The sequence below is a fragment of the Drosophila navojoa genome, chromosome 5 (assembly GCF_054131105.1).
Source record: "Drosophila navojoa isolate 15081-1374.11 chromosome 5, UAZ_NAV_1.0, whole genome shotgun sequence".
Taxonomy (NCBI): domain Eukaryota; kingdom Metazoa; phylum Arthropoda; class Insecta; order Diptera; family Drosophilidae; genus Drosophila; species Drosophila navojoa.
In genome coordinates, this window is record NC_142893.1 from 13,433,832 (window position 1) to 13,461,393 (window position 27,562).

The 27,562-nt window shown below is 35.6% G+C and overlaps 1 protein-coding gene across 10 annotated transcripts; it reads left to right on the plus strand.

The window, feature by feature from the left end:
- Positions 1-26,849, plus strand: LOC108654721 (uncharacterized). Of its 10 annotated transcripts, XM_089260798.1 has the most exons (9): positions 15,302-15,767; positions 16,850-16,894; positions 21,093-21,264; positions 23,090-23,488; positions 24,698-24,825; positions 24,909-25,152; positions 25,220-25,334; positions 25,619-25,916; positions 26,636-26,849. In XM_089260798.1, exons 2-9 carry the CDS (start codon positions 16,883-16,885, stop codon positions 26,723-26,725), a joined length of 1,458 nt encoding a protein of 485 aa, XP_089116924.1. In that variant the 5' UTR covers positions 15,302-15,767; positions 16,850-16,882; the 3' UTR covers positions 26,726-26,849. The 10 variants fall into 10 exon arrangements, with proteins under 10 accessions (XP_030237939.1, XP_017961721.1, XP_017961723.1 ...); XM_030382079.2 differs by lacking the exons at positions 15,302-15,767; positions 16,850-16,894; positions 21,093-21,264 and adding an exon at positions 1-566 and having other exon boundaries at positions 25,619-25,760; positions 25,843-25,916; XM_018106232.3 differs by lacking the exons at positions 15,302-15,767; positions 16,850-16,894; positions 21,093-21,264 and adding an exon at positions 1-566 and having other exon boundaries at positions 23,102-23,488; positions 25,619-25,760; positions 25,843-25,916.
- The last annotated feature ends 713 nt before the right edge of the window (positions 26,850-27,562 follow it).

A 27,562-nucleotide genomic window follows, 5' to 3' on the forward strand; every position in this document is an offset into this window, starting at 1 on the left:
ACGGAGTGAGCTCAGTTGCTGGCAGGACTTTGACAGTGCAAGTCGACGGTTGCGGGCGCGCGCGTCTCGAGTTTGTTGTTAGTTTTCATGTGTTGTTGTTGCTCGTGGCTGTGCTGCTGCTCCTGCTGCTGCCGTTCTCGCTGCAGTTAAAGTAACAAGCGCGAGCGTGTCCTTGCCGGTTGTGTACTTCACTTCCTCTGCCACTTCTACCACTTCAATTGAAGCGATTCCCCAAAGTGTGTGCATTGCCAATGCAGTCATAAAAGCGCCAGTTTACATATTGGCTTATTGGCATGCTCCTGGCTGTCCGGAAAACGGCCGCGTCGCGAATGCTGCTGCAGGCATAAGTTGTTGACCAGCTGCCGCCGGAATGGCCAGCGAACGTTTAGCCAGTGGCGGGCGTCACGCACGCGTCAGCCCGACGCCGGGACGTGGCAGCAAAATCGCGTATACACCGTGTCCGCGCTCCGAGCCGCCACAGGATCTGGAGCTGGCTGCCACGGCCCGCAATTGTCTGGCCATACCAATGTCCTCGCTGCAGACTGCAAACGGACCCAATAGCAAAGGTAAGTGCGGCTAATTATTGCGCAGATTGCAGTGTGATATATGATTTTGGTATACTCTGTAATAATGGAGCATTTGGTAAGGTGTATTTTAGCGCTGCAACTAATTTGTATTTTAGATTGAAATTTCGTCAAATGAGTAGTATGTAAGGGTTTTAGATACCCTGTACTTATTTTGAAAAGGGTGTATTGTGTTGTAGCTATTTTTGTCAAGGAAGAATATAAACATGTGAATATGCATTATTATAAAAATTCATATTCCAACAACTTGAATCTATTATATCTTAATAGAGCATATCTCTGGTCGATCACTCTCCGTCTCTGTCTCGCTCTCGCTACATGTCTCGACATGCGATTGTTTTGTCTATCTTGGTCTTCTCATAAATCAGCTAAAAAGGGCCGCCGCAGCCGCCTGCATTTGCGCCTGGCAATCAGACTTACAGTTATTTGCTATAGATAATGTTGTTGTTTTTGGTTCTGTTTTGTCTTGCTGTTTTATTTTCACATTTGCCTTGACATGTTTCGTGCGCTGTTTGATGAGTCTTTGCCCTCTTCTTCGCTCCCGCTCGCCTTTCATCTTTACATACATATCTTCATCTGTATTTTGGCTTCCGTTTGCTCTTTTCAAGTGGCAATTTGCATGCGAATTTAACAGCTGCCGATGTCTCTGCCTCTGCCTCTGCCGCTGCCGCTGCCGCTGCCAACACGTGACTTTGATGGCGAATTCATTGTCAATGTGAAATACAAATCGCAAATCAATTCAATGTCTGCCAAGGTTCAGCAAGAGACGAAGTGAGCGGGAGAGAGTAGACAGAGAGAGACAATGGCGAGAAATGTAATCAACATAATCCAATTACGAGGCGTGGGTGAGTGAGCGAGATGGAGTGTGAGCGAATGTAAGAGGGTTTTTTTCTGCTTTGCAGCGATCGGCTTCAACTCTAATAATTATGCTCTCGGAGAAATTCCTTTGTTTTTATGACACCGAAATGTCCCTTTTAGGACTTTTTATGTATAATTGCCTTAAACAAACAATTTTACTCTTATTGAATATTTGGTTTTAATAGGTTGAGTTTTATGGCATAAAACATTTCCTGCGACATTTATTATGATTTTATGGTATATTTTATTGCTGCAACATGTCTCTATCTTGCTAATAAAAATGAATGTCAGGAAAACAAAGGGAAGTACTGCTTGTAAGAAAATATTGCTTTCTTTATGCTTGATTAAATGCCGGAAAGTCGTATAAGAATTTGCTGCTATCCCCAAATGATTGGCGTGAAAAAATGGATTGTTAGAGTTTTTATTGCTTTTGTTTTTTTTTTTTTAGGTGGAAAAAGGGTAGAATTTGTAGAATTAAATCAAAAGGATAATAGAATAGCATACGAATATTTCAAAATATAAGAGATAACGTCGCTTGCAGTCTCAGTTGACATTATGTAATATATGCATATGAAATCGATAATTTTCCAGTACTAAAGATATTTACCAAACAGAAAGAGACAGTCCATGCACAGTATATCCATATCACGCGTAGATTAACACAAATTGAGTTAATTAATTACCCGACATTAAACAGTTATATGTATACCAAAACAGGAAAGCTCCACTCACATCGTACGCTTCTAGGACTTTTATTATACAAAAATTGTGTTGACTAATTGCCCACTGTTCAGCCATTTCATTTTGTTTGCGGTCGGCTGTTGGCCACTGTTAACAAATTGTGGCATAAATGGTCGACTGCTCATCATTCGTAATTAGCCATGTTTTATGTGACGCCAACAGATACAAATTATGATTTTTGAAATTTATGGCTGCAGCAGCAGCGGCGGCGGCGGCACCAGCTGCTGTTGACCCACAAAACTAATAATAATGAATAGAGAAAACGGACCCTAGACTGGGCCAAGCTGCAATTCTGACCCACTGATCGAAGGCGCAAATCACAAAGCGTGTGGCAAGCAATTTAAGCAGCTGCCTAATTAATATTCATGCAACACACACACACACATCGAGGCAAAAATGTCAATAAAGTGGGCGGCGCTTGCCACCCGCTGAGCTAAGCTGCAACGTGCAACATGCAGCGCGCCACGCGGCGTATAATTTATGCAGCTGCCTTTGATGCTGTTGCATATGCATGAAAGTAAAGCGAAAGTAAGGAATGCAAACGCGCAAAAAAGCGAGAATAACTTTGCCTATTTTTCCATTTTTTTTCCATTATTTTCTTTTTTTTTGCTGAGTTCATCTTCTTAAGCGGCTTTCGGTTAGGTAATTTGTAGGATGCCAACATTTTGAGTTTTCTTTTTAACAACAGCTGTTAGGCTAATGAAACTGCCATTAAAATGCAGATGACTAACTGTTTTATAGACAGTTATTGTATATACATATTTTTTATATTGGTTAGATATTTGCAAGAGAACAAGGAATATGAATAAGCATATTGGGTTAAGAGCTGCTTCTTATATTATGTCTTACATATATCTGTTACTCACGTTAAAAGACTGTTAAATCTTTTGATGATTTACATATATGTTCACAAGACACAGATGCTGTACATGAACATTAACATTTGAGCATTTGACAATTAAAAGACTGTTAAATCTTTAACAGATGATTTATATACATGCTCACAAGACACCGATGCTGTATATGAACATTAACATTTGAGCATTTGACAATTCAAAATGATTGATACAATTTAACATAATTCTCTTACCATTTAACATCATTCTGTTAACATATTCTGAGCAGAAATTACTCTAGCTCTTAACTGGATATTAATATAATTATGAATTTAACAGTGCAAGTTTAACATATTTCTGATTTGTACCAGTTTATTTAACAATTTTACCTAATCATAAATTTTATTATTGAAATAATTTGTTCATTGATAACTTAACATTATTCTCACTTAATTCAATATATGCTCATGCCCGCTGACTTTTGCCCTTTGAGGCCATCCAAAAGGGACATTAAATGGCAGAGCCAAAATAGCAACAGTCACAAGCTGCAATTGCATTCGCTCCCCTCTGTTTTGGGTATCGCTGTAACCTTTGCTGGCGCTCGGCCAAAATGCTTAAATTATGGTGCGGGCAGCCATTGATAAGTAGCTCGGCTACATGGCAGCTCACTTCATTTATCACAATTTATGGCTGTGCGGACATGCCAATTGGTAGCTGCAGTTGTCTTTTCTTCTTTTGCACACTATTATTCTGCTTCTTCAGCTTGTTCCTCATCAGCTGCGCCTGTTCGGACTAGCTGGCAACTTGGTCACTTTGTCTCTCGCTTTGCTGCATCAGTGGGTAATTTGCTTCGACTTGCACTTGGCCTTGAACGCGCCGCAGCCAATTGATTTGACGCGCTGCCAAAGATTGTCTACCAAATGGAGTTGTCAGCCAAGGTTCAGAAAGAAGGAAAATAAAACGAGCCTAGTCAGCAAAAATCGCTAGAGTCGACTGACGTTGACAACGTAAAAAGTTGCCCAGATTTAGTCAAATATTTAACTTGGGAGCCAAATTGAAAGATCTTGGGCAAGAACTTTCTTTAGTCTAATTAATTTGTGTTTGCCAAAACTTGTTTAGTTAAATGTAAAACGAATATACTCTTCTCCCTGCTCTGAGCGTGTAAACTGTGAGGCTGCATCAGTTGCTGGCATTTGCTCTCATTTAATCTTTCTGTGTGCATCTTTGTCCTGTGGTTGGCTTTCAGCTGGCTACCCAAATCAGTTTAAGTCTTTTAACTGACAGCTCAAAGGCTCTGAGCTTTATTAAAAGAGTGCGCTAAATATATATATATATATACATACATATATAGATAAGTAAACTGATTACTCTTTTGTCATTGGCTTAGTCTCAATATGGCTTGTAAGTCTGTTTAGTAAGCTGCCTGTATGTTTGTCCTCTCCATATAATACAAGCAGTTTTTTATTGTTATAAAGTTATGAATCTTTAGCTTTGATTCATAAACCAAATGACTTTATTCCCTCATGCAGCTAACGTTTACGAATTCTACACACAAGGGAATTGCAAATTAAATGCTCACTAGGGATACAGAGAGAGGTAGAGAGAGAGAGAGAGAGAGAGAGCGATGCAACCACAGATGTACGAATGTATGTGTGTATATCTGTGTGTGTGTGTGTTTGGGTGTTCTTTTGTTGCCTGAGGCTATGCTTTGCAGTCGCAACGGGAAATGGTTATAGCTCTTCATGTATATAGTATATACATAGATATTTACTTAAGCATATGATATGAGTTTATTTTTAGAAAAGGTTCAGCTTGACCTAAATCAAATAATATTTCTTTCTCCTATATCAAAGAAACTAAGATTTCTTTGCTACAATGACAGCAAGCAACAAGGAAATTCATTTTCTTTTTAAAGTAAGGACTTGGTATTCAAGAATTTCCCATATTTCTTGAAATTTTCTTTCTCGCTCTCGTACCTCAACTCTCGTAGAGCTTTCGTATGCAAATTGTCTGTATATTGGAAAAGAAATTTAGTTCTTTGTTATTGTTCCATAGCGCGTGCTTTGACTTTTAATTGCTTTCATTAATTGCCAATAAATGTATAATCCTAATTGCTTAATTGAACTGCTTAGTATGTCGAGCCTTGGCAGCAGCGATTGGAACCATTCTGCTTAGACAGACAAAACATCCTTCCTCTCCACTCTTATATGTAGGGTAATAGCCATGCCCTTTTTTGACGTCCTGATTTATTTACGCGTCAAGCGTCGAATGCCCATTAAAATGTGTTGAAAAATATGCTTATGAAATGAATTACATACATTTTTTTTCGACATGCCCCCAAAAGCCGAAACAATAAAAAATATTTAATGCATGCGCGAATGTCATTGTTGATGTTGTACGATGTGGGCGTTACGCCCAGTCACGCCCATCTGGTAACAATACAAATACCAGAATGGCTCGTATAACCCTTCTTACCTGCAGAATTGAGCTCTTTTGGTGTGTGTGTGTGTGTGTGGTGTTCCTTCACATACGTTAAATTTATGGGCTTGCAGTTGCCACGCCCACAATGCTACTGCTGTTACAGCTGCTCGACTGGCTTTTTATGTTGGCAGCGCTGCTTATCCGCAGTCCGCGACATTATCGTACCCTGTTAGGAACAGAGAGGAAGGAGTATATTGCTTACTTAGTCTTCTTGTTATTTGGCATCTAGTATTTGGTATCTAGTATCTTGTATCTGGTATTTAGTTTTGGTATTTAGTTTTGGTATTTAGTATTTGGTATCTAGTATCTCGTGTTTGGTATCTTATATTTTGTATCTTGTTTCTTGTATCTTGTATCTTGTATCTTGTATCTTGTATCTTGTATCTTGTATCTTCTATCTTCTATCTTCTATCTTCTATCTTCTATCTTCTACCTTCTACCTTGTTTCTTGTATCTTCTATCTTCTATCTTCTATCTTTTTGATTACTAGCTATGCCCAAGCAGAGTATTATGAAGTCAGTCACTCCCACTTTTAAATATTTTTTAGTACTCTAAGAAACGTGAGGAGAGTTTGCTTGAGGCTTAAGAAAATGAAGAAATGCGCACAGAAAATAAATGCCAAAGTGGTTGACTTTGAAAATATTGCAAATATAAAAAAAAAGAAAAATAGGAGAGAAATCCGAAACGCGTATAAAACACGTCGCAAACCCTTTGGCAGTCACGTATGTACATACATATGTGGCAAGTTGTACTTGCCACACTTGGCGTGGCAACTGGCAGTTGTTAGTTTTCAGCCTCGCCCAAATAATTAATTATTAAAAATATATTTACATATTAAATATTTGTTGCACTGCCTGCAAATTGAGTTTTCATGTTTGCAGTCGAAGGAGAGAAAAAAAAAATAGCAAATACGAAATGCAAAATGAATAAACTAAATACAGCTGGTAAAAAGTAGTACCCCATATCAAATGTTTAAGTAGAATAATTAGGTTGACTGTGAGCGCGCGACGTCTTTTGGAATTTTGTTATTGACAGGCGCTACAAATTGGGGGGGTTTCTCAATGTCATGTGCTCTGGTCTGATAAATTCGATTATGGCATTCATAAATATAGAACAGTCGACTTTTGAACTCGTTCCATGGCTGGCACTAAAATTCAAATAGAGCTCGCTGAAAGATAGTAAAATGTTAACTTAGGTTAGGTTTACTAAATAGAAACTTAGAACCTGGAAAATGGTATGTGAAATGAAGGGGAATTTAGAGGAATTTTATACAGATATTATCTAAATTTTTAAAATACCTAAAAATACAATAGAGTTGTTTAGTTTTTGTTATTATTATAAAATTAATTTTAAAAATGTATCTAAAGATCTTTTTTGAGCAAAGTCTTTGGCTCTTTTGCTCTTAATAGATTTATATTTATAAATATTTTTCTTATATATATATTTACTTATTATAAATCGCAAGAGTCAAGTTAGCAACGTTTTGTCACGTGATTTTCGTAAACAAGTTTTATTATCTGAACAGGTAGAATTTATTATATAGACTTACGTATATATTTATTATCAGACAATACATCTATTGCACCCAATTGGTAATATAAATATATATATATATATATATATATATATATATATATATATATATATATATATATATATATATATATATATATATATATATATATATATATATATATATATATATATATATAGACTAAAATAAAAACTCTGATGCAACTGCAGATATTTCTTACAATTTGTAAGAACAAAAATCGATTTCTATTTTCTCTAGTTTATCTGCAGCAAATCGAGTTTGTTATTTATTTTCTATTTTCTGCATTGCACTTCCGTTGCAAATTTTGTTTTCCGATTTGAGTTTGCACAACAAACGCAAGAGAAAAACGCAAATCGAGTGCGAAATTTGTCTGGACGAAAATTATTTGCAGACCTCTCTAATAATTGGTTTTGTGGCAAATGGAACTTCAGGTCGTAATTGCCAGCAATTTCCGATAGGCCGCAAATAATTTGGTCAACTGCAATCAATATGTGCGCATAAATAACCAGCATAATTAGCAGCATGGCAATGGCTATAAATGAAATATTTTTTGACGAATATAAATATATAAAATGCGAGTAAAAGTTTTAGAAATGAACGCCTGGGGTATTGCTGTGAATTAAATATGTTGAAGCTATGCAGAAAATAAATGTATTTAGAGAGTAAATGTAGTAGGCGTATGGGATAAGAGAAAATATCTTGAGTATGATAAAATAAATAAATTATATAGTAGATGTAAGCAAAAACTTTAATTTAAATTATTTGGTAATGCATGGATATTAAAAATAAATAAATAATAAAAATAATAAATAAATGTAAAACAATAATATAAATAAAATTTTAAATAAAATACAAAATATTACCCGGAATACCAACTTTACTTTGATACATTTCGTTCGTACACTGCTGATCTACAGTATTATAGGAATACCCTTTCATCTATTCTCTGTCTATACAGGGTATTCATGGTGCATCATACGAGTTAAAAATGTCATTGGCAGCGCCTGAAAATATGCATTAATATATGACATTTGCATGCACCATGATGAGAGCCGCAAATATGGGTATAGTACGAATAGGGTTTACTTATTGTAAAGAAGAGTCTGGGCATGAATTATATGGCTGATTTATTGCTCAACAAGTTTACAATGGCTGCCCGGATGAATGAATAATGACAGTGAAAATTAAAGGGGGATTTTTTACAGACTGAAATTATGTGAATAACTGTGATTTGGTTTTGCCCTTTAAATGTGTGTGTGTGTTTTTTTTTCTCGCTTCTTCCTCGATTTTTGATGAGTAATTGAAGAGCTGTCGCCTTGATACGCAAAATGACAACTTTGATTGACATGCCAGGCATTGTGGAGCTTATCGAACAATACGCTGATTTAAGAAGCAAAAATTTACGACAGACACGAGGTAAAACTTATCGAAAGTCAAGTAAAGAAGAAAACATGAATATGAGTTTGAAGTGTCCAAGACTCTGGCGCACAGTTGTTTCTCAAGTGTCTGGCAGTTAATATCAATTGTACAAAAAAAAGTTTCGTGTTTTAATTATAAAATTTATAAACTAATCGAATAAATGCATCAGAGCGCCATGCAACGTGCATTGGAGTTGGGCAAATTAGATGTCAGCTTCGAGTTTGAGCCAAGTATACTCAACTGCGAGCGCACGAACACGGCGCGCAGCAAATTGGCCCAGTTGATGCACTGGCTGAGGAAGCTGCACGAGAAACCGCCGGAGCCACTGCAATGCGACTACATGGGTGAGTGGAAGCTACTTACATAGTACAGCAATGCCAATCAATTGATTTTTGACTGAATGACTCACTGATTTGACAACAACAGCACAAATGCTGGCTAAGTGTGGAACTTCCCCGCGGAAGTGTGGAGTGTGAGCGGATAATGATTACATGATTGACTGAGTGATTGATGTGCAAGGCAGTGCAGAAAGTGTACGAGTTGGAGATGTGCAGTTTTTGTTATGGATAATTGAATTTAGAAGTCTCTTTTGGGGTTGATTAGGGTTGAAATGTAGAAAAAGTGTAAAAAACAACTCTAAAAATTAAAACCAATTTTTATGTAATAAATGTTATTTGGAAGTTATGGTTGTCAAAATTCCTTAAAAAAAAAGCCAACCAAAACTGGTGAAAAATAAAACTGAACAAAATACCTTAACATTTACATCAATTCTCTTCAACAACATATTTTTAAACACCTTCTAAACACATTGCATGATAATCCTGTGAAATTTAATGCATACCTATTTGGCTGCAGGGCTGCTGAAAATAGTGGAAAAACTGCCATTGCATTGAAAATATTTCTATGGCACACGAAAAATTGCCCAAAATTTAAAAGCAAAGACCACACACAGCAATTGAGCATAAATTTTTGCATATGCCTTTTGGGCAAAGCTTTGGAAATGCTGCAAGAGACAGAGTGGAAAAGGAGGCGGTGAGCAGGGGGGTGGGGCTTTGGTGCTGTGGGTGGCATGTCATTGTTTGTCCATTTGCTGCGGTTGACCTTTGTGCCATATAGCTTAGACAGCGGGTGGGGGAGGGGGGGGCGGTTCAGAGAGTGGGACTGTCTTTTCTATAGCTCTGACATTTATGAAAGCTTTTGGTCAGCAGACAACAAATTATTTAGATATCAGCACATTTGCTCTCGTCCCACCTCCCTCAAGTGGCTTTTATGACTGTGTGCGTGTGTGTGTGTGTGTGTGTGGTAATTCCATATGTTGAGCACTGGCTACAATGCATACAGTTATGCAAATGTGCATTCAGAAACTGTCGGCAATGATTGCATATTTGCGATATTCCCAAACACTCTGCAGTTTCATATGCGTCAGCTTTTGTCAGGGCAAACATCTTAAATGCCAAATGTCAAATATGAAATAGATAAGTGTTATTTATATGAACTGTTAATTACATTTTATTCAAATTAAATATGTGAATGTGCCGAGCTTGAATGAAATTTATGTATTTTATATCTGCATTTAAGAAATTCTAGATTTTGTGTATTATATAAAAATGCATCAATGATGAAAATTAAAATATTAAAATTTATATATTTATAAATAATTTATAAATTTATATATATGAAAGATTTTTATGATTCTTGTTATTTTTTATTGATTTATTTATCACTTAATTCTATATACATATTATATGCGTATATCAATTATAATTTTAAGCCCAAAAAATATTGCTATTGCATTCAAAAATGTTGCTATAAATTATAATATATATCGTATATCAATTTTGGATGACCTTATATCTCTAATTTGTTGTTTTTATTAAACTTACTTATAAAAGTTTTTATGCAATTACCAAAGGTTTGATAATTTTCTTTTGATATTAAAAATATTTTAAGTTTCTTGATTTTTAATATCTTATTAAAATTGACAGTTATTATTATTTTTACAATAATTAAATGAAATTAAAATGAATTAAATAATTAAAATGAAATTAATTTTTTTTATTATTATTCAAATTGTTTTTTTTTTTTTTATATATCATTCAAATTGACAGCTATTATTACTAAAAAAAAAACATATAATATAATTTTGGATGACCACATACATTAAAATTACAATACATTTTTTTTACTTTCATCCAATTTGTTTTTTTTTTTTTTATTTTATATATATCATTCAAATTGACTGCGAATGCCCTTTCATGATCTGCACCTCATCCACATACGACCATCATGGCTGTCATTAGCTTTCGGGTTGAAAACAAAAGTTGGCCATGATTAAAAACTTTCAGCATCTGCATCAATTGAAAGTCAACTGAAGTTTTTCCCATGCATTTTAATGTGGCATGCAACAGAGGCAGAGGCAGAGGCAGAGACAGGGACAGAGGGAGCGGGAGAGGCAGAGCGACTGCCGCAAATGGCCTCTGTTATTTGTGGCAGCCCCATAGCAATTTCCAGCTGCAGCCATAAAAAAGGGACACACACACACACACACACACACACACAGATAACATATAATGCAACAACGTATATGTATCTACTCCCTCTCTATATGCGCATGAAGTTTTTCGGCCGCGAATTTTCAATGCGTTTTACGCTTTACTTTTTCGGCGCTTTTCTTGTTGGTTGTTTGGTATTTACGCGTAATTTGCACAACATTTTTCAATTTTATGACGGAAATGAATGACGTTGTAATTTATGTTGCTGAAAAGGACGCGGACTGATGGAGTGGGGCAATGCTGGGGTGGGTGGGGCCAGCGCAGGGCATTTCCTTTATGGTGGGCGTGCCAAAACAGTAAACTGGCCAAGGCAAAACCAAAAAGCGGACATTAACAGATTTACTCGCAGCCTCAACAGCTGCTCCCGCTTTTTTTTTAGATATCCTGTGCAGGGGAGTTGACTAGCAGGGGGTATGCGGTGTGTTGTCAAATATATGTATGTATGTATAAATTGAAATTAAATTTTGTAAAGTCTATAACAGTAGTATTAATAAAATTAATACAAAATAATCATAATAAATATTGTAAAATATATTAACAATTAAAAATAAATAATTAACTATATTAATATTAATAAAATAATAAGTAATACTTTGATTACAAATAAATAATAATCATAAACTATTGTTTAAAATGTCTACACATAAAATCTTCAAAAATGAGCCTAGTGAAATTTTATTTTTAATTTATTTCTTAATCAAGTTTCGATTCGAGTCGCATGAGCTCTCGCTCAGAGCAACAGCCTTTGGCTCTTTTCATTTCTATTTTGAGTTGAACTAGTCGAATTCTTTATACGAATATCGTTTAAGGTTTAAAGGTTTCATCCGATCGTAAGCGATCTCGTTGAAGAACTCATAGGTGCGATGGCAATGCGTCGCTCTCAGAGTTTTCTCTGAGTGTCAGTAATGCACACATATTTGCAGTCATCGAGAAACACTCAACAGTTATTTACGAGCTCTGATTGAAATTTATTTCATGTACATTTTGGCGATATTCTCTGATTTTCTCTGATAACAACTGTCTGTCTCTCTGGCTTTATTATTTATGATTAAGAAATACATAGCAGGGTATCTCAAAGTCAGTCAGCCAGTCGCACTTACACTCTCGCTATTGCTTTCTTGGCGCTCGTAAAATTCAAATTTCTGTACGTTTTTTCTCCTTACGTGAATCCGTTAAGAGAATTTCGTTAAACGAAATTGAAAAATTGTTGAAAACAATGCAGAAAATGTCTGAACGGCCAAGTTTGAGGCTGGGTTGAGCGAGGTCAACTCAAGGGTTCGATAAGCTTCAGTGACAAGTGGGAGTGTGCCGCCAATAGATAACAATTATGTACTTAATTTCCACACACCCGAATGCAAGAACTATAGATTGTTACATTTGGTTTGTTGGCAGCTGTTGGCATCATAAATCAATCATGATTATGATGATTATGATGATTATTGGAAACGCAGCTGTGCTGACAAGTGAGTAGTGCTGTCGCCTACGAGGGCGACTCAAGGGATTTTGCTCCAGTTTAATAATAAACAAACAACAGCCATAAAAAAATTAAAGCAGAGAACTCTTTAGAGAAACTAGTGCCAAGCACCAACTGAAAGTCATAAACAGTTACCCCACCTGCCGTTTGTGTACCTTCTTTAGATGAAAATTTATGCACACGTTAAGCAGCTCATAATGGCTGAAGAGTACGAAGAAGAGAGGCCAAGTCGAGTTGAACTGCCAGGCGACACTTTAGTCGGGCCATGAAAACTAATTCATTTAAAATTCATGAGCCAAGGAATTCCATTTAGATCATAACGTGCATTCAAGCCAGAGCTAGCTCGGCCCAGCTCAGTTCAGTTCAGTTGAGTTCAGTTCAGTCAACAGCAGCAGCTAAAAGTCGCTTTGCCACATTGTTTTATGGCCAGAAGTCGCTTAGACTCGGTTGCCCGGGAAACTTGGCTAAGTAGTTGTAGCATTTTTTTTTTACTCTAATTTAGATAATGAGCCATTCAGCTGCAGTTGAATGGCAAATAGGATTATGAAGCTGGCAAATATTAGAAAATGATTAAAGAAGTTCCAAAAGTTTATTAATAAATATAATAATAAATATAATATTAAAAAATACTAAAAATATTTATGAAAAAAATTGTTTAAAAATATATTAAATAATAAATAAATATTTATGGAATTTTTTAAAGTTGGCGTTTATCAAATAATAGTCATATGAAGCCTCATATATTTTTTAGTATTATTCTTATTATTATTATTATTATTTAATTTATTATTATTGATTATTCTATTATTTACTTATTATTATATTATTTATTATTATTATTATTATTATTATTCATTATTATATTATTATTATTATTTTATATTATTATTATATTTTATTATTATTATTATTATTATTATTATTATTATTATTATTATTATTATTATTATTATTATTATTATTTTATTATTTTTAAAATTTTTAATTCATTGATTTCTATTTGTGATTCACTCTCCTAATATTTACATAAACCTATAAATTATTTAATTTTATATTTACAAGCAACTCTTAGTTTTAAAAGTGTATTTAGCAAGTCGTCTAAGATAATTGCACTTCTCTTTCACTCCTGACACTTATTCTCGCCACGGACAATCGTTGTTGCATGTCGCAGTTGCGTGTTGTCAGTTGCCCGTTGCCTTTTCCAACTGCGAAACTTTTGTTGAAACAGAAAAAAAAAGAAAAGCTAGACTAGAGTAATGCAGTTGCTTTGTGCCAGGCAGCATAAAATTGATTTAGCTTTAATTTTAGCCACTGAGCCTGCCGCCTGCAACTGCAGCAGGCTTAACTTCGAGGCAGCTGCAGCTGCGATTCTTTCTCTCTCTCTCACTCTCACTCTCTGTGGACTAGAGAACAAGCTAAAGCTGCATTTGAATATTTTAGAGCACATATGTTAGAGCGGCTTAACTGCAGACAAGACAAAATGCTAAGCAATGCGATTGTAAATAATTGAAGCAGACACGAAAATTCTTGTTATGGGATTTAAATTTCTATTTATAGTACATAGAAACACTATAAAGTAAGCCAATGTTAAGTGTTGCATAAATAAATGTATATATTATATTTAAATATGGCTGAGAAGACATGAGAAAATGTTGAATAGCTAAACTGAAAAGAATATGAATACCCTATAATCAGGCAATGTAGCATTGTATTTGGCTATCAGCATTGCGACTTATTCTAATAGGGTATATGGTTAGGGTTTTACATATATGGAAATCTATTAATAACATCATATTGTATACATGTTCCTCATCAGCTATAGCAAAGAACATATATCGATTCACATTTAAAAAAAAGCATTAAAATACAATCAAAATCCAAGCAATTACTACGTCTCTAAGACATTAAGCTAAAGTGCTTTCTAACCGTTATCTATAATTATATGCAAACGCAATGAACTTTAATGTGAGCCTCATCAGTTTTCTGCAGTTTTTCCAGCTCCACAAGCAGCATTTGTACTTGTCAACGAGATGCGTGGAGTCGCGGTTAAAAACTTTCTACTCACGGCACGTGGCCAAATTAGCTAGGAAAATCGCCAAAACTAAGTTCAGCGGTTTTATGGCTGCAAATTAGTCAGAAGCCGCAAAACCAAACAAAACAAAACAAAGCAGCGAAAGCGACACAACAAAAAACCCGAAAACAAGCAGAAAAAACCCAAAAACAAATTGCCAAAAAAAAGAAAAAAATAGTAAAAAAAGAAGCCGATTAAAGGCGAACGACTTCCGCGCTAGTTATGAGCCACCCAAGCTCGTGCCTTCTGTGGGGAGAGTCGGGGAGCTACGGGAATTGTCAGTTGGCCAGGCGGCTGAACATAATCAATAAAACGCTAGGAAAAAGCACGCAGGATAAACGCAGAGTAAAAAAAAAAAAAAAACGAAATAAATACGATACAACAAAATGTTGCTTGTTAGTATACCCGCATTGGAGATATTCACAAGGGGTATGCCCGACTAGAAAGGCAATTATGTTAAGGAAGTGAATTGTATTCTATATATATTATCCCTATCCCTAGTCTTAGTCCTAGTGATGTTAAGATCTCAATCAGTTGCGCTATAACTATATTTCGAGCTCTACCATAGCACCTATAGTTGCCTAGTGAACTCCAGGTATATTCAGGTCGTGATAGAGTGAATCATTTCAATTCACTTGTATTTGCTACGTTTTGTTACTCCCATTTGTTGTTGCTTTTGGTTGTATGGGCGAATAGCCCTATACACGTGGTATATACATACATATGTATGTATATATCAGTGGCCCGAATACGTTTCCAATTCATTTGACGTTAATTTGCCGCGATGTGTACTACATTGGACGGTGCGAATGAAAAATCCATAATATAAATTTTACGTTAAATAATTAATAACGCACAATAACAGTGGGAGCAGACGACAAATGTCGAAGTGCGCTGTGGCCCACACGGCGTATGCGCAACAAGTGACGAAAAGCTTTTCCCATCATTTTTCATTACGGCCGAGTGCAAGTTGTTGTTGTTGTCTGTTCTTTTCGTTTTTTTTTTTTTTTTCGTCTTTTTGAATATTTTTGATGCCGTCATATATATTTGAGCTAATGAAAAGCGTTTCGAACGTTTGCCCAAAAACGTTGCGAAAAGCTTGCCCCAACTGTCAGTTGAATATTAAACGTAACGCAACGCGGTCGATTCGAAATTCGTATTCCCATTCGTAGTTGTCCACGTTTTTCGCTCGAGTTGTAAGAAAAACCGAAAAAGAAAAAAATAAGTAAAAGAAAAATAGATTTATAAATACATAAATAAAATATGTATTTAAAGAAAGGGGCATGGCATGGCCCGCCTACTATCTATGCGACAAATTACGCTCCGTGAGAAATTCGTGTGTACGTCTTTGCCTGTGTGCGTGTGTGTGTGTGTGTGTTTACGGGAGTATTAGTGTGTGGAGAGCTTGACGCGTGTGCGTTTTATTTATAAAGGTGTTTTTATGTACAAATTTCCTCTACAATTTGAATGCGGTTTTGTTGCTCTGTGTCTATATTTTTTTTTTTTTTGTAAATGGAAAGAACAAAACTCGCTTTTTGCCCATCTATGTGGCTCTATTGATTTCTTTTGTGCCTCATTGTTGTTTGTCTAATTACTGTGCACATCCGACAAACACATAAATATTACGTAGCCGACCCGGCTGACACTGAATTTCGCATTAAGGTCGCGCGTAAAGCAACGCCTCTTGTGTCCTGCGGCAGGATAAAAACGGATGAACAGAAACACACAGTGAATGCTCGTGCTTTATTTAGAAATGCTTTTTCATGTACCCAGCAAACTGTGTAATATTTAAAATGCGAGCCCAAGATGAAAGTGTTGCAAAATTAAGTATACGTCAGGTGACACGTGCGAAGCAAATTTGAATATTGTGTGAGGGAAGAAAGAGGCGTGGAATTAGATATTTAAAATTGAAAAACAAAAGACTAGTGGAATAATGCATAATATAAGTGAAAATTTAAAAAAATATACATATGTATGTATATAAATTGAATTAAATTTATAACAAAATACAGAATAATATATGTGTTTATTATTATAAAAAAAAAAAAAATGATTTAAAACCTACTTTTTAATTTTAAAAATGATTAATAAAAGATTTTTATTCATATAAATTTTATTTCATATAAAAAATGCTTTAAAAACATAATTACATTTTTAAAGAAATTCCAATTTTAAATATATAAACAAGGAAATATATTAGTAAAATTTACACAATTTTAATTAAATTCCCTGTTGTAATAGTTTCGATTGCAACAAACAAAAATTTATTTAATTTCAGCTACTAATCTGGCTTTAATCGCAAACTAAGCAAATGTATCTATATGTATGTACCATATGTATATATACTATATTTAATAAATATTTACGAACCACACGCCAAACAATCGCAAATTACACAAATCGCTTTCCCTCTCTCGCTCCCTCTCTCTCTCTCTCTCTCTCTCTCTCTGTGTGTGTGAATTGTGTCAACGATTTAAATGCTAACCTGCCGAATCATTCAGCGAGATTAACATATGAGCATGCCCACAGCTACAATTAGTCACCCACACAGGCAAACACACGCACATACACACACGCACACTCGCTTGATAGTACACGCCCACAAGGTCAAGGGCCGTCTGCCTCTGCCTAGGTCATGTACGAGTAGAACTTAAATGCAACCCTCACGAATATTCAAATTTACTTTATATACCCTGTACTGTATGCTGGCAAGTGGGGCATATTGGTTAAGAGAGTATTAAATAATGTTTTAAATAAATAAATAAAAAATAAATATATTCATATAAATACAAATTTCTGCAAGAATATAATAATTAAAATATTTCTTATAATTCGTGACTCCAAAAATATATTCGTCATCTATAAATATATCTATATTAATATATTTAATTAATTATGTTTGGTATAGGGTATTGCTTAGTCACTGCTCTTCCCCTCAGTCTCTCATTTAAGCAGCTCACACACACACACACACACACACATACCTGTCTATACAAACATATATGTATCGGCCTTATATTATTTGGCTGCTTTTATTTTTAGACACTGCCACGAAATGAAAGAATTGAAGAACGAGCGGAATTTTGATTTTTACGTTTATTATCTCTCTCAGTCTTCAAGTGATTTCTACTACGTCGACGCTTGATTGTTTCATTGTTGTTTGTTTTGATTGCTGGGCTGTGCGAGCGTATGTGCGCGCCTCTGTGAGGCTGTGTGCGTTAACGATGAGTATTATTGCTGTAACTTGTATCGTAAATACAATTAATTATGGCCACCATCGTTTGGCCAAAGGCAATTTTCATCGCACTTCAGGCACTCGAAAATGAAATGCTGTAAAAACTTTATGACCCATTGCTCCATAGATCGTTGTTGTAGTGTATATCAGAGGGTGTGCGCATGGGTGTGCGTGTGAACAGCTTTAGTGTGTGCTGACAGGGCGCATCTAGCTGTTGATTTTGCATGAGCAATCTCACATTATCACTCACACGCATTTGATGGGCTATTCGGAAAGACGAGAGAGTCGGGTGATTGCTTTTAGATATTAAGGCTGCGGCTGATGAGCTCAATGAAACTAAGCTTTTCGTTAGAGCTTGAGGAATCTAATAAGATTAGGCATTAAGTGAAGGGAGAGAGAGAGAGAGAGAGCATTTTATTATAATTCCCAAATGATATGTAGCAAACAATATACAGATATATGGTAACAGTGTATACGTATTTCAGGCGGAAATTTAATTACACATGGATTTAGAGGGATAATTAAATATTTGATGGAGCATGCTGAGAGCAGGTTGGGTTGGGGCCTATGTTGAGCTGTTAGGATAATGTTTTGTCATATAAAATGGTTTTTAATATTATGATAATTAAGTGTGAAGAAGAGACGTAATCTAATGCGAGATTAAAGACTAAGGATTAAGTTTAATCAACTCAATAGTTAAATATTATATATTATTATATTAAGCTGAGCTATAATTGAATATCAGCTGAAGGCACTTAGTTTACATAAAATTGAAGATGTATTTCAATAAAATCATGTCATTATAATTCATTAAGCGAGCATTCAACTCAGCGGCCTAAATGAAATATGGCTCTGTGTTTTGCTGATTGATTAAATTGATTTATGCATATTTTTAATCTCAATTATTAAAATAACATGAAATGCTCATTGATATGGCTTGAATGATTGATGATTATTGCTTTATTATTATTTGATTGATGTCTTGTCTCATTCCCCATAAAAACCTTTAAGTACTCAACAAATTCTTTACAAATTTCCCTAATTGAAAATCTGAAACTCACATTGACTTCGTGCCTAATTCCCTTTGCAAACTTCGTACACCCAACAGCTCATTTAGAGAACTTTGTTGTTGGGTTTGTTTATGTGAATAACGATTAAAAAGAAAATTTAAGTAACTTTTACAAATCGCTTCGGTTCCTTGCCCTGAACCTCCCGCCGCCTTCATTGCTGAGTATATACAAATTTTGATTAAATCTTTTTCAATAGGCAACTTTTTTGGTGAAACTTCCTCTTAATTTCCGTTTCTTTATAACTTTTGTCAACGCTTTTCAGTTTGTTTTCATTATACACTTGGCCAATAATTCATTTTATAATGCCCAACAGCTTTGCCGATTGTTATAAATGATTGTTCTCAAGAACTTTTCAATTTGGCTACGCTGAGCGATGGCGTTGCTGATGTTTCTGCTGCTGATGCTCAAATTTATCGCCCATTGGCAATCAATAAGCCGCAGTAAAACTAATTTTGTCGTGTCTTGAACTAATTAAACTCACACAGTTACACAAATCTCTCGCTCCTACTGTCTCGCTCTCTCTCTCTCTCAACTTTCTCTCGTTCTTTCGTTCTATCGGAAAACCCTTTCTTGGCAGCATGAGCTAATTGCTAGCCCTTTACAGCTTGACTTTCCGTTTGGGCTGCTTGCGTGCCAGAAGAAAAAACACACTTAAAGTTGTAGTCAAACATAGTCGACGTTGGGATATCCTTTAATTGAAGAATACTATGAAAATGGAGCAAATTTATTGTTGTTTAAAGTGCTAATAATATTTGATGATAAATATTTTGTTTAAATGCAGTTGCCTCAGATCAATACACTACAGGGTATATATATGTAAAGACAATCGATACAATCTGGAAGGAATTTTCTGTGACTTATGATACTAAGACAAAATAGATTTTATTTTATTTATAACCATAAAATAAAATCTATTTTGTCTTGAGCATATATTAATGTAGATTACTTAAAAGCCCCTATGCACAATATACACCCGCTCTCAAAAACCATTACAGGGCATAGTTTGAGCCAAGAAATGCACTACTTACACACGAGGAGCTTGAAGACTCATGCTCTCGTTTCCGCTGGGCGTGTGTTGAGTAATTTTCAACTGCTTAGCAGCGGAAATGGGTAATTTCCGTAGCTGTTGCCACAAAACAAAAAAGAAAGAAAAAAAACAAAACAACAACACTATCAAAAGAGACGAAAGTAATACACTCACACATACACACACACACACATAAGAGCTTAGCCAGTTTTGACTTTTTGATTGGCTTTTTGTTGCAGTCGAAACAAAAAAAAAAAAAAGTAATAATGAGGAAGTGGCTGTCAGATTGGAGACTTGTTAAGCATTTGGCCTAATGGTGAGACTGAATCACTAGAAAATGCCCTGGCTTAAATAGTAGAGCCCCCTATAACTCAGGCTGTACATTTGCTTAAGCTGTGTATTTAATGAACTCTAATGACAGAACATATTTTATTTATTATACAAACTTAAATTTATATATTATATTATTTATATTATATGCTGCGTTCCCCTTTAGCCATGTCAAATTTTTGGTAATTAATTCTTGGACTTTTGCTGAGCAATGCGAATTACGAAAAGCCAAAGAAAATCAAATGCTATGAAAATACGCAATCGGCCAAAAATAGAAACAAGCAAATAAGAGACGATGAAAATGTGTCGAAAATTTGCAATGCGCAGAAAGCATTTGACACTGAGATTTGGCCAAAACTGGTTTCGACCTGTTGCAAGAGAAGATTTTTCTGGCTGAAAGTCTCTCAATTAGCTTTAAATTGAAGCATTTTCTTTAGTGTGGCCAGGTGAAAGGTAAATAAAATCAATTGCCTGACCGCAAAGCGGGCAAATTAATTTTAACTCAATAGCCAAGTAAATAAAGCGATAAACAAATTCACACACACACACACACACAGGCAGGCAGGCAGGCAGACACAGTGAAACGAAAAGAGAGTAAATAAAAATATATACAGGCAATTGTATACCCTGCAATTGGTCAAACACTGCTCATTCCAGCCAGGCAGCAACAAGAAATACAACAACATAACTGTTATTAATCAAGTGCGGACAACGGCAGCAACAGCAGCACCAGCACCATCAACACCAATACCACCGCCACACATTCAATAGCACCACACAGGATTCCATTCATATTCACCATTACAACGACAACAGCAACAACAACTACAGCAACAATATGAATTTAATGTTTCGCAAGAATTTTCGCGAGGGCGCCAGCAAATCTGGCGGCGGCGGCGGCAAACTTCAATCGAAGGCGAATCGTACGAAACGTTCGCGGGATATGGGCATGGTGCAGCAGCCGGAGGAGATACACTATCGCACGCATCTCTTCTTCTCGCCCAATCGGCCCGGCTATGATGTGGGCGAAGGTAAATTGTCGCCAAAGCAATTGAGCAAAGCAACATGACAGCCAATGCACACACAAACACACACACTCTCTCTCTCTCTCTCTTTTTATATCTATTTCTCTCTCTATATTTCTTATTTATACTCTTTGCCTCTTTCTCTCGCTCTCTCTTGTGTTCTCAGCTCAATTGTTTGCGCACCATTAACCCATTAACGCCCTACTTCATTTACTTCTACATTTTAACCCATTTCCATTTCCATTTCCATTCGCTTTCGCATTCGCATTCAAATGTTTTCATCAATTTTACAAATGGCTGGCAACGAGGACTCTTGCAAGTTGGCAATTGTTATGCAGGCTCAATTAAGCACAAATAGGCGACAATCATTGAGTATATACAATTAGGGCGCAGCATCTGCGGCGTATACGTAATATGTGTGCATAACACGCATACGCAGCGTATCGCATAGCAACCGTTAAGTGGGGAGGTTTGTATGTTCTTTTATTTTTGTTTTGGCTACGAGATTGTGTGTTAGGGTTCTTAATAGGTGTTTTAGTTTTAGTGGGTGAATATTGTATTAATAAAATTAAATGTTTTCAATTCACTTAAGATTAAGGTTATATGAAAGATGTCTTAAAAAGTTTACCTACTCAATGCATATAGAAATTTGCTTGGTACAGTTTTTAAATTGTATTTATAATATATAAAAGCTATAAATAGTTTGAGCATTACATTGAAAACTATATTTAATAGATGTTTGCAGAACAATGTTGATTCATAGCCTACGTATTATGATTTAATGTTTCTATGTAAATTATATATTTAATATATTTTTGGTCTATATGAGAAAGCATTTATTTGAGTAGAAATATAGGAAATATGAACCTATATTAAATACAATGATTTATCATAGATACATGTATATCTATATGAAATCTATTTAGATTCTAGTTCGACTTGTGCATTTATATCTTTGCTTTAGCATCTCTTCTAATAACATGTCACGTCTCTAATCTATCAGCTTATCAGAAATCGCAATCTAAACCAATTTGCTGTACAACACTTTGCAGGCTTATTGAGGCACGCATGCAAGAAAGGCTTGCCAATGATAATAATATATACTACATTATAGATATGTATATCATAATATTTATATATAAATCGATACATATATACATATATACATATTGTAGTATTTGAATTTGGTAAAAATTAAAGCTCAAGCGTTATCAAAATGCTCAACTATTTTGCTTATCTACGAATTTCCAGTTGGCTTGGCTTTTAGGGCACAAGACGTATGTAAGCTGCGATTCTATATAGTATATTTATTTAGTTTTTGGCAATGGTAATGGCCTTGAATGTGCATTATTGTAAAATAAAAGAAAAGAGCAAAATTTAGACGAAGGTCAAGCGAATGGAACTTGTGTTTAGCGTATGTATATGCGACATCTCTCTCTATATATATATATATATATATCCAGCTAACAGTTAATTGTAGTACTGCAATGCCTACTAATACTCTACGAAAGAAAAGCTGATGAATATGTCTAGTTTTGTGTAAATAAATAAATGTACATACATTCTATAGATATATGTGCCTAACTGCAACAACAGAAAACTGAAAAATATAAAAAAAATAAAACTTTCACCCAACACAAAACAAAAAAACTCTATCCACTCTTTCCTCTGCCCACCAACCCAATCCAAATGCAATCCGAATCCAATCCAGATTCAATTTTATAAATTCACTCTTTCTCCCTCTCTCTCTCTCTCTCTCAATTATGATTTGTTTGTTTGATTTTTTTCTCGTTTGTTTTTGTGTTGTGTGTCCAATATAAAATATCGACAGAATCCATTGCAGAACGATGTAGCGCACTATCGGGCATACCCAGTACCCCGACCACGTCCACGTCCTTTACACAGCCAAACAATCCCTATGAGGTGGACCTACCGCAGCCGCTGGTCGATAGATCCGTGTCGCTGATGCGTTGGAACAGCAGCGGCAACAGCGCCGGCACAAATAACAGTCTCATCCGTTTGCAGCAACAGTTGCAACCGCAGCAACAGCAGCAGCAGCAGCAACAGCAACAGCAGCAACAGCAGCAGCAGCAACAGTTACAGCAGCAACAGCAACAGCTACAGCAGCATCAACTCCTACCGACCTACTCGTATCAGCCACATCAACTGCCACAGACTCTCAGTGCGACGAGTACTTATTTAACGGCTGCCGCTGCGGCGACGCGGCAAGGTTTGAGCCCCACAACTTGTCAACTTGTTGTTGTTGTTGCTGCCACACAAAATATAAGAAAACGAATACAGTGAAATCTTCTATGAGCGAACAAGCGGCTTCGATGTAATTTATATGATGTTGATGTTGATGTATTCAAGATCCTTCATTGTCTCACAGAAGCGGACAATCTGTAATATGACTCTAGAACAATCAAAAAAAAACTTTTCAGAAAAGTTGTAGAAAGTAGTTCTTCTGTAGAAAGTATAGTATATTCATTTCAAGTACATTAATTCAAGATCTATCAACAATCCTTATCAATTCTAAAACTTCAAGTATTTCCTTTACATTAATAATTAGTTCAAACGTAATCTTCATGAAAGGCTTTCTACGATGGAAGATATGTAATGGAATTTCTATAATAGTACTTCAATAACTCCTATACCAGAGTAGGGATTTTTAGAAGTCTTTTGTTTCGTTATTGGAGATTTCACTGTATAACTAAGTACACTGCAAGAAATATCGAACTAATCTCAAATCTAAATGCTCACAACCAGCATCTGTTGTGCACTGATTCCCTAAACACACACACACACACACCTACTCGAGCACGCACACAGACACACTCAAACAAAAAATTAATACAGTTCTACTCGAATCCTAACTTCAAAGAGATAAGGGACTCTATTTCATAGTTTGATCCTTACTCCTTCTTGTTGTTTCTCATCTTGTTGTTGTTGGTGCAAGTTTTTGTTGTGTTGATTGAATACTGAAAGCTAGACATGTTTTTATTTGGACTCGCTTAAAAGCTTTTGCGCTTTTGCTGGCTTTGAGTTTGACGAAAGCTTTGAAAGTGTTGAGCTTTCAGTATTTGACTAATGTAAGCTTAAATATTCTAACAAAAGCTTATGACTTGAAGATCTTACGGCAAAAGCTTTTTACTCGACGCTTTAAGCTCGTGGTCTTTCTGAATTGGAGGATCTGAAGGAAAAGCTTCGAAATCACCAAAGGCGACGCTTTAAACAAATAACAATTTACTTCTATTAACAATTTTCTTGCTTACATCTTTAATATAGAGGATCTGTGTGATCGGAAAAGCTTCACAAAGCTGAACACATTTTTCGCTTATCCGTATTAAAAATATTTCCTAATGATCTATTGTAACATTGCTGTTTCTATTTAATTTAATTTAAATATCCTCAAATACTAAAATTAAATTTTCCTTTACAGGCAACTTTGGTAGTGGTGGCACCGCGGGAACCACTCGGGCAGAGCCCATTTCCCTGGCTACCTTGGATCGCGATTGTTTCATCATTCCGGTGCACAGCGTAGATCGCTTTCTGCCAGCTGGCATACCAGTAAGAAAAATTCTGTTATCTATTGAAAGATCTCTTAGAACTTTATGTTCTCTCTCTCTCTCTCTATAATTTTCTTCATTTAGCTACCCGCTCTGAGTGCCGATGGCAAGGCGTGCAGTCCGTTGAGCGTTTTGGAGGTCTCTGATCCCAAGTTGTGCATTCTTGTCCACCTCATGAGTCCACTGGAAGCCATAGATCCTGTGATGGAATCACCGCTCTCCCATCCGCTGCTGAAGCAACGCGCCATTGCCTCAGAGCTCTTAACAGAGGTACAGCAGGCGAATACAGCTGTCGGTGGCATGATACTAGTCAACATGGAGAAGAGCTGTAAGTTGATGGGGACATAAAAAGTAATGATCCAGCCTTTTCTAAACTAATTTTCTTTTCATTACAGCCGAATTTCCTTTTATATCATATTACTTGATAAACACGATGCAAACGGATCCATCGAATTTCTATGCCAACCTGCGCGTCTCTTCGCTATCTAAATTCGAGCCGAAAGCACTCAAGTAAGCCAATCAACAATAATCATGCGCATTAATAATGTAATTCTTGCTTCCTATACCCTGTAATAAAAAATCTGAAAGTTGGGTAATGCCTAGTGCTGAGCACACTTATTTATTATTATTATTATTGCAAAGTATTCATCTTAATCATATGTCAGGATACAGGATATACTTTGCAAGCAAAATCATATTTGAATATATTTTAAGTTCCAGGATATTTCGTATTACATCAGCTCACACGTTTGGCTATTCAATTAAATTGTTAACCCACTTCTCCTCCCACACAGATACACTGCCGCGCACACGCTGGACCTGTACAGCGAGGTGGCTGCCATTTGCCGACCGCCTTTGGTTCTGCCCTCCAACGAGGCGGGCAGCTTTAAGAAGTCCCAGACAGCGGCCACTGGCTACATAATCAGCGTATTCAAGGCAAGTCCAAGTCATATATATATATATAGATATATATGTGTGTGCAATGTATGTCAATATAAAATGCAAAATTTAATTTTAGGTTTTCGAGGGCGACGATGGCGAGCGCTTCGAAAAGAATTGGTTGTACTGGACAGGTGCGCGAATGTTGTACAGGTGAGTAGAGCTAAGGGCTCTATATACATATGTATTAATGTATATCTATCCATGTGTATATTTATTTAGATATAAATGTATCTGTATCTGTATCTGTATCTGTATCTGTATCTGTATCTGTATCTGTATCTGTATCTGTATCTGTATCTGTATCTGTATCTGTATCTGTATCTGTATCTGTATCTGTATCTGTATCTGTATCTGTATCTGTATCTGTATCTGTATCTGTATCTGTATCTGTATCTGTATCTGTATCTGTATCTGTATCTGTATCTGTATCTGTATCTGTATCTGTATCTGTATCTGTATCTGTATCTGTAATCTGTATCTGTATCTGTATCTGTATCTGTATCTGTATCTGTATCTGTATCTGTATCTGTATCTGTATCTGTATCTGTATCTGTATCTGTATCTGTATCTGTATCTGTATCTGTATCTGTATCTGTATCTGTATCTGTATCTGTATCTGTATCTGTATCTGTATCTGTATCTGTATCTGTATCTGTATCTGTATCTGTATCTGTATCTGTATCTGTATCTGTATCTGTATCTGTATCTGTATCTGTATCTGTATCTGTATCTGTATCTGTATCTGTATCTGTATCTGTATCTGTATCTGTATCTGTATCTGTATCTGTATCTGTATCTGTATCTGTATCTGTATCTGATTCTTTAACTATATCTATACTCACTTTTGAATATCTTTGTTTGTTTCACAGATATTTACCTCGCGCTGCAGGCCTTCGGCGCATTGCCTTGCACAAGAGCACCTCACAGAAGGGCGACAAAATGTATCTGTTGGTGTGTGAGTGTGCGGAACTTTTGAAGGATATTTCATTGGCCGCATTTTTAATACCCGCACTGCGTGCCCGTCTGTGCGGCTACACGGGACTCTATCGACCAATACAGACTTTCTAGAGCAAATAAAAACAACTATTTTTCTATGCTGTAAATAGAGATGGGAAACTGAAAACTGTAAACTGAAAAAAGGCAAATGTTAATAAGTGAATCGATTTTTAACTAATTATTAATGGGATATACATACTTATATATATATCTATATATATATAAAGCCAACACAAGCAACTTTTAAATTCTAATAGGCACAGAAACACACACACACAAGGCAATATCATTAGCAAGTAGACAATATACTCAAGGTAACTCATATCGTACATATGTTAACTTTTTCTATAAATATAGACGCAACACAAATAGGACCATATCTAGTGAAAAGAAGACAACGTTAAAACAAAGCAAAACAATACAACTTCCATTTTTTAGCCGCGCATATAGATTTTCAATTCTACTTAAGTATATACTCTATATATACATATATATATATATACTTAAATATATATATATACATATATATAGACAAGTTACGCTGAATTTTTATTAAAACTATGCGCTGAAATGTAGGCTATGAAATTACAAGTCAATTCTTAATTCATTAGTGTTGATTAGTTTGTATACCGACTAGATATACATACATACATGTAGTAAAAGGAAATCACATTTTATTGGGTTTCAACAACTAATCAAACCAAAAAAAAAAAAGAAATTATTAAAAAAAAAGAACAAAAATCAAGCAAGTGCTACAATATAATGTGAATACATTGCCCAAATCTAACAAAAATCTGCCA

Bases quoted from the DNA above. Each gene is read 5' to 3' on its own strand.
- LOC108654721 (XM_030382079.2), top strand. From the start codon at position 371: ATGGCCAGCGAACGTTTAGCCAGTGGCGGGCGTCACGCACGCGTCAGC. The intron at 567-23,089 runs GTAAGTGCGGCT...AAATATCGACAG, and splicing joins AAACGGACCCAATAGCAAAG to AATCCATTGCAGAACGATGT. The intron at 25,761-25,842 runs GCAAGTCCAAGT...ATTTAATTTTAG, and splicing joins ACATAATCAGCGTATTCAAG to GTTTTCGAGGGCGACGATGG.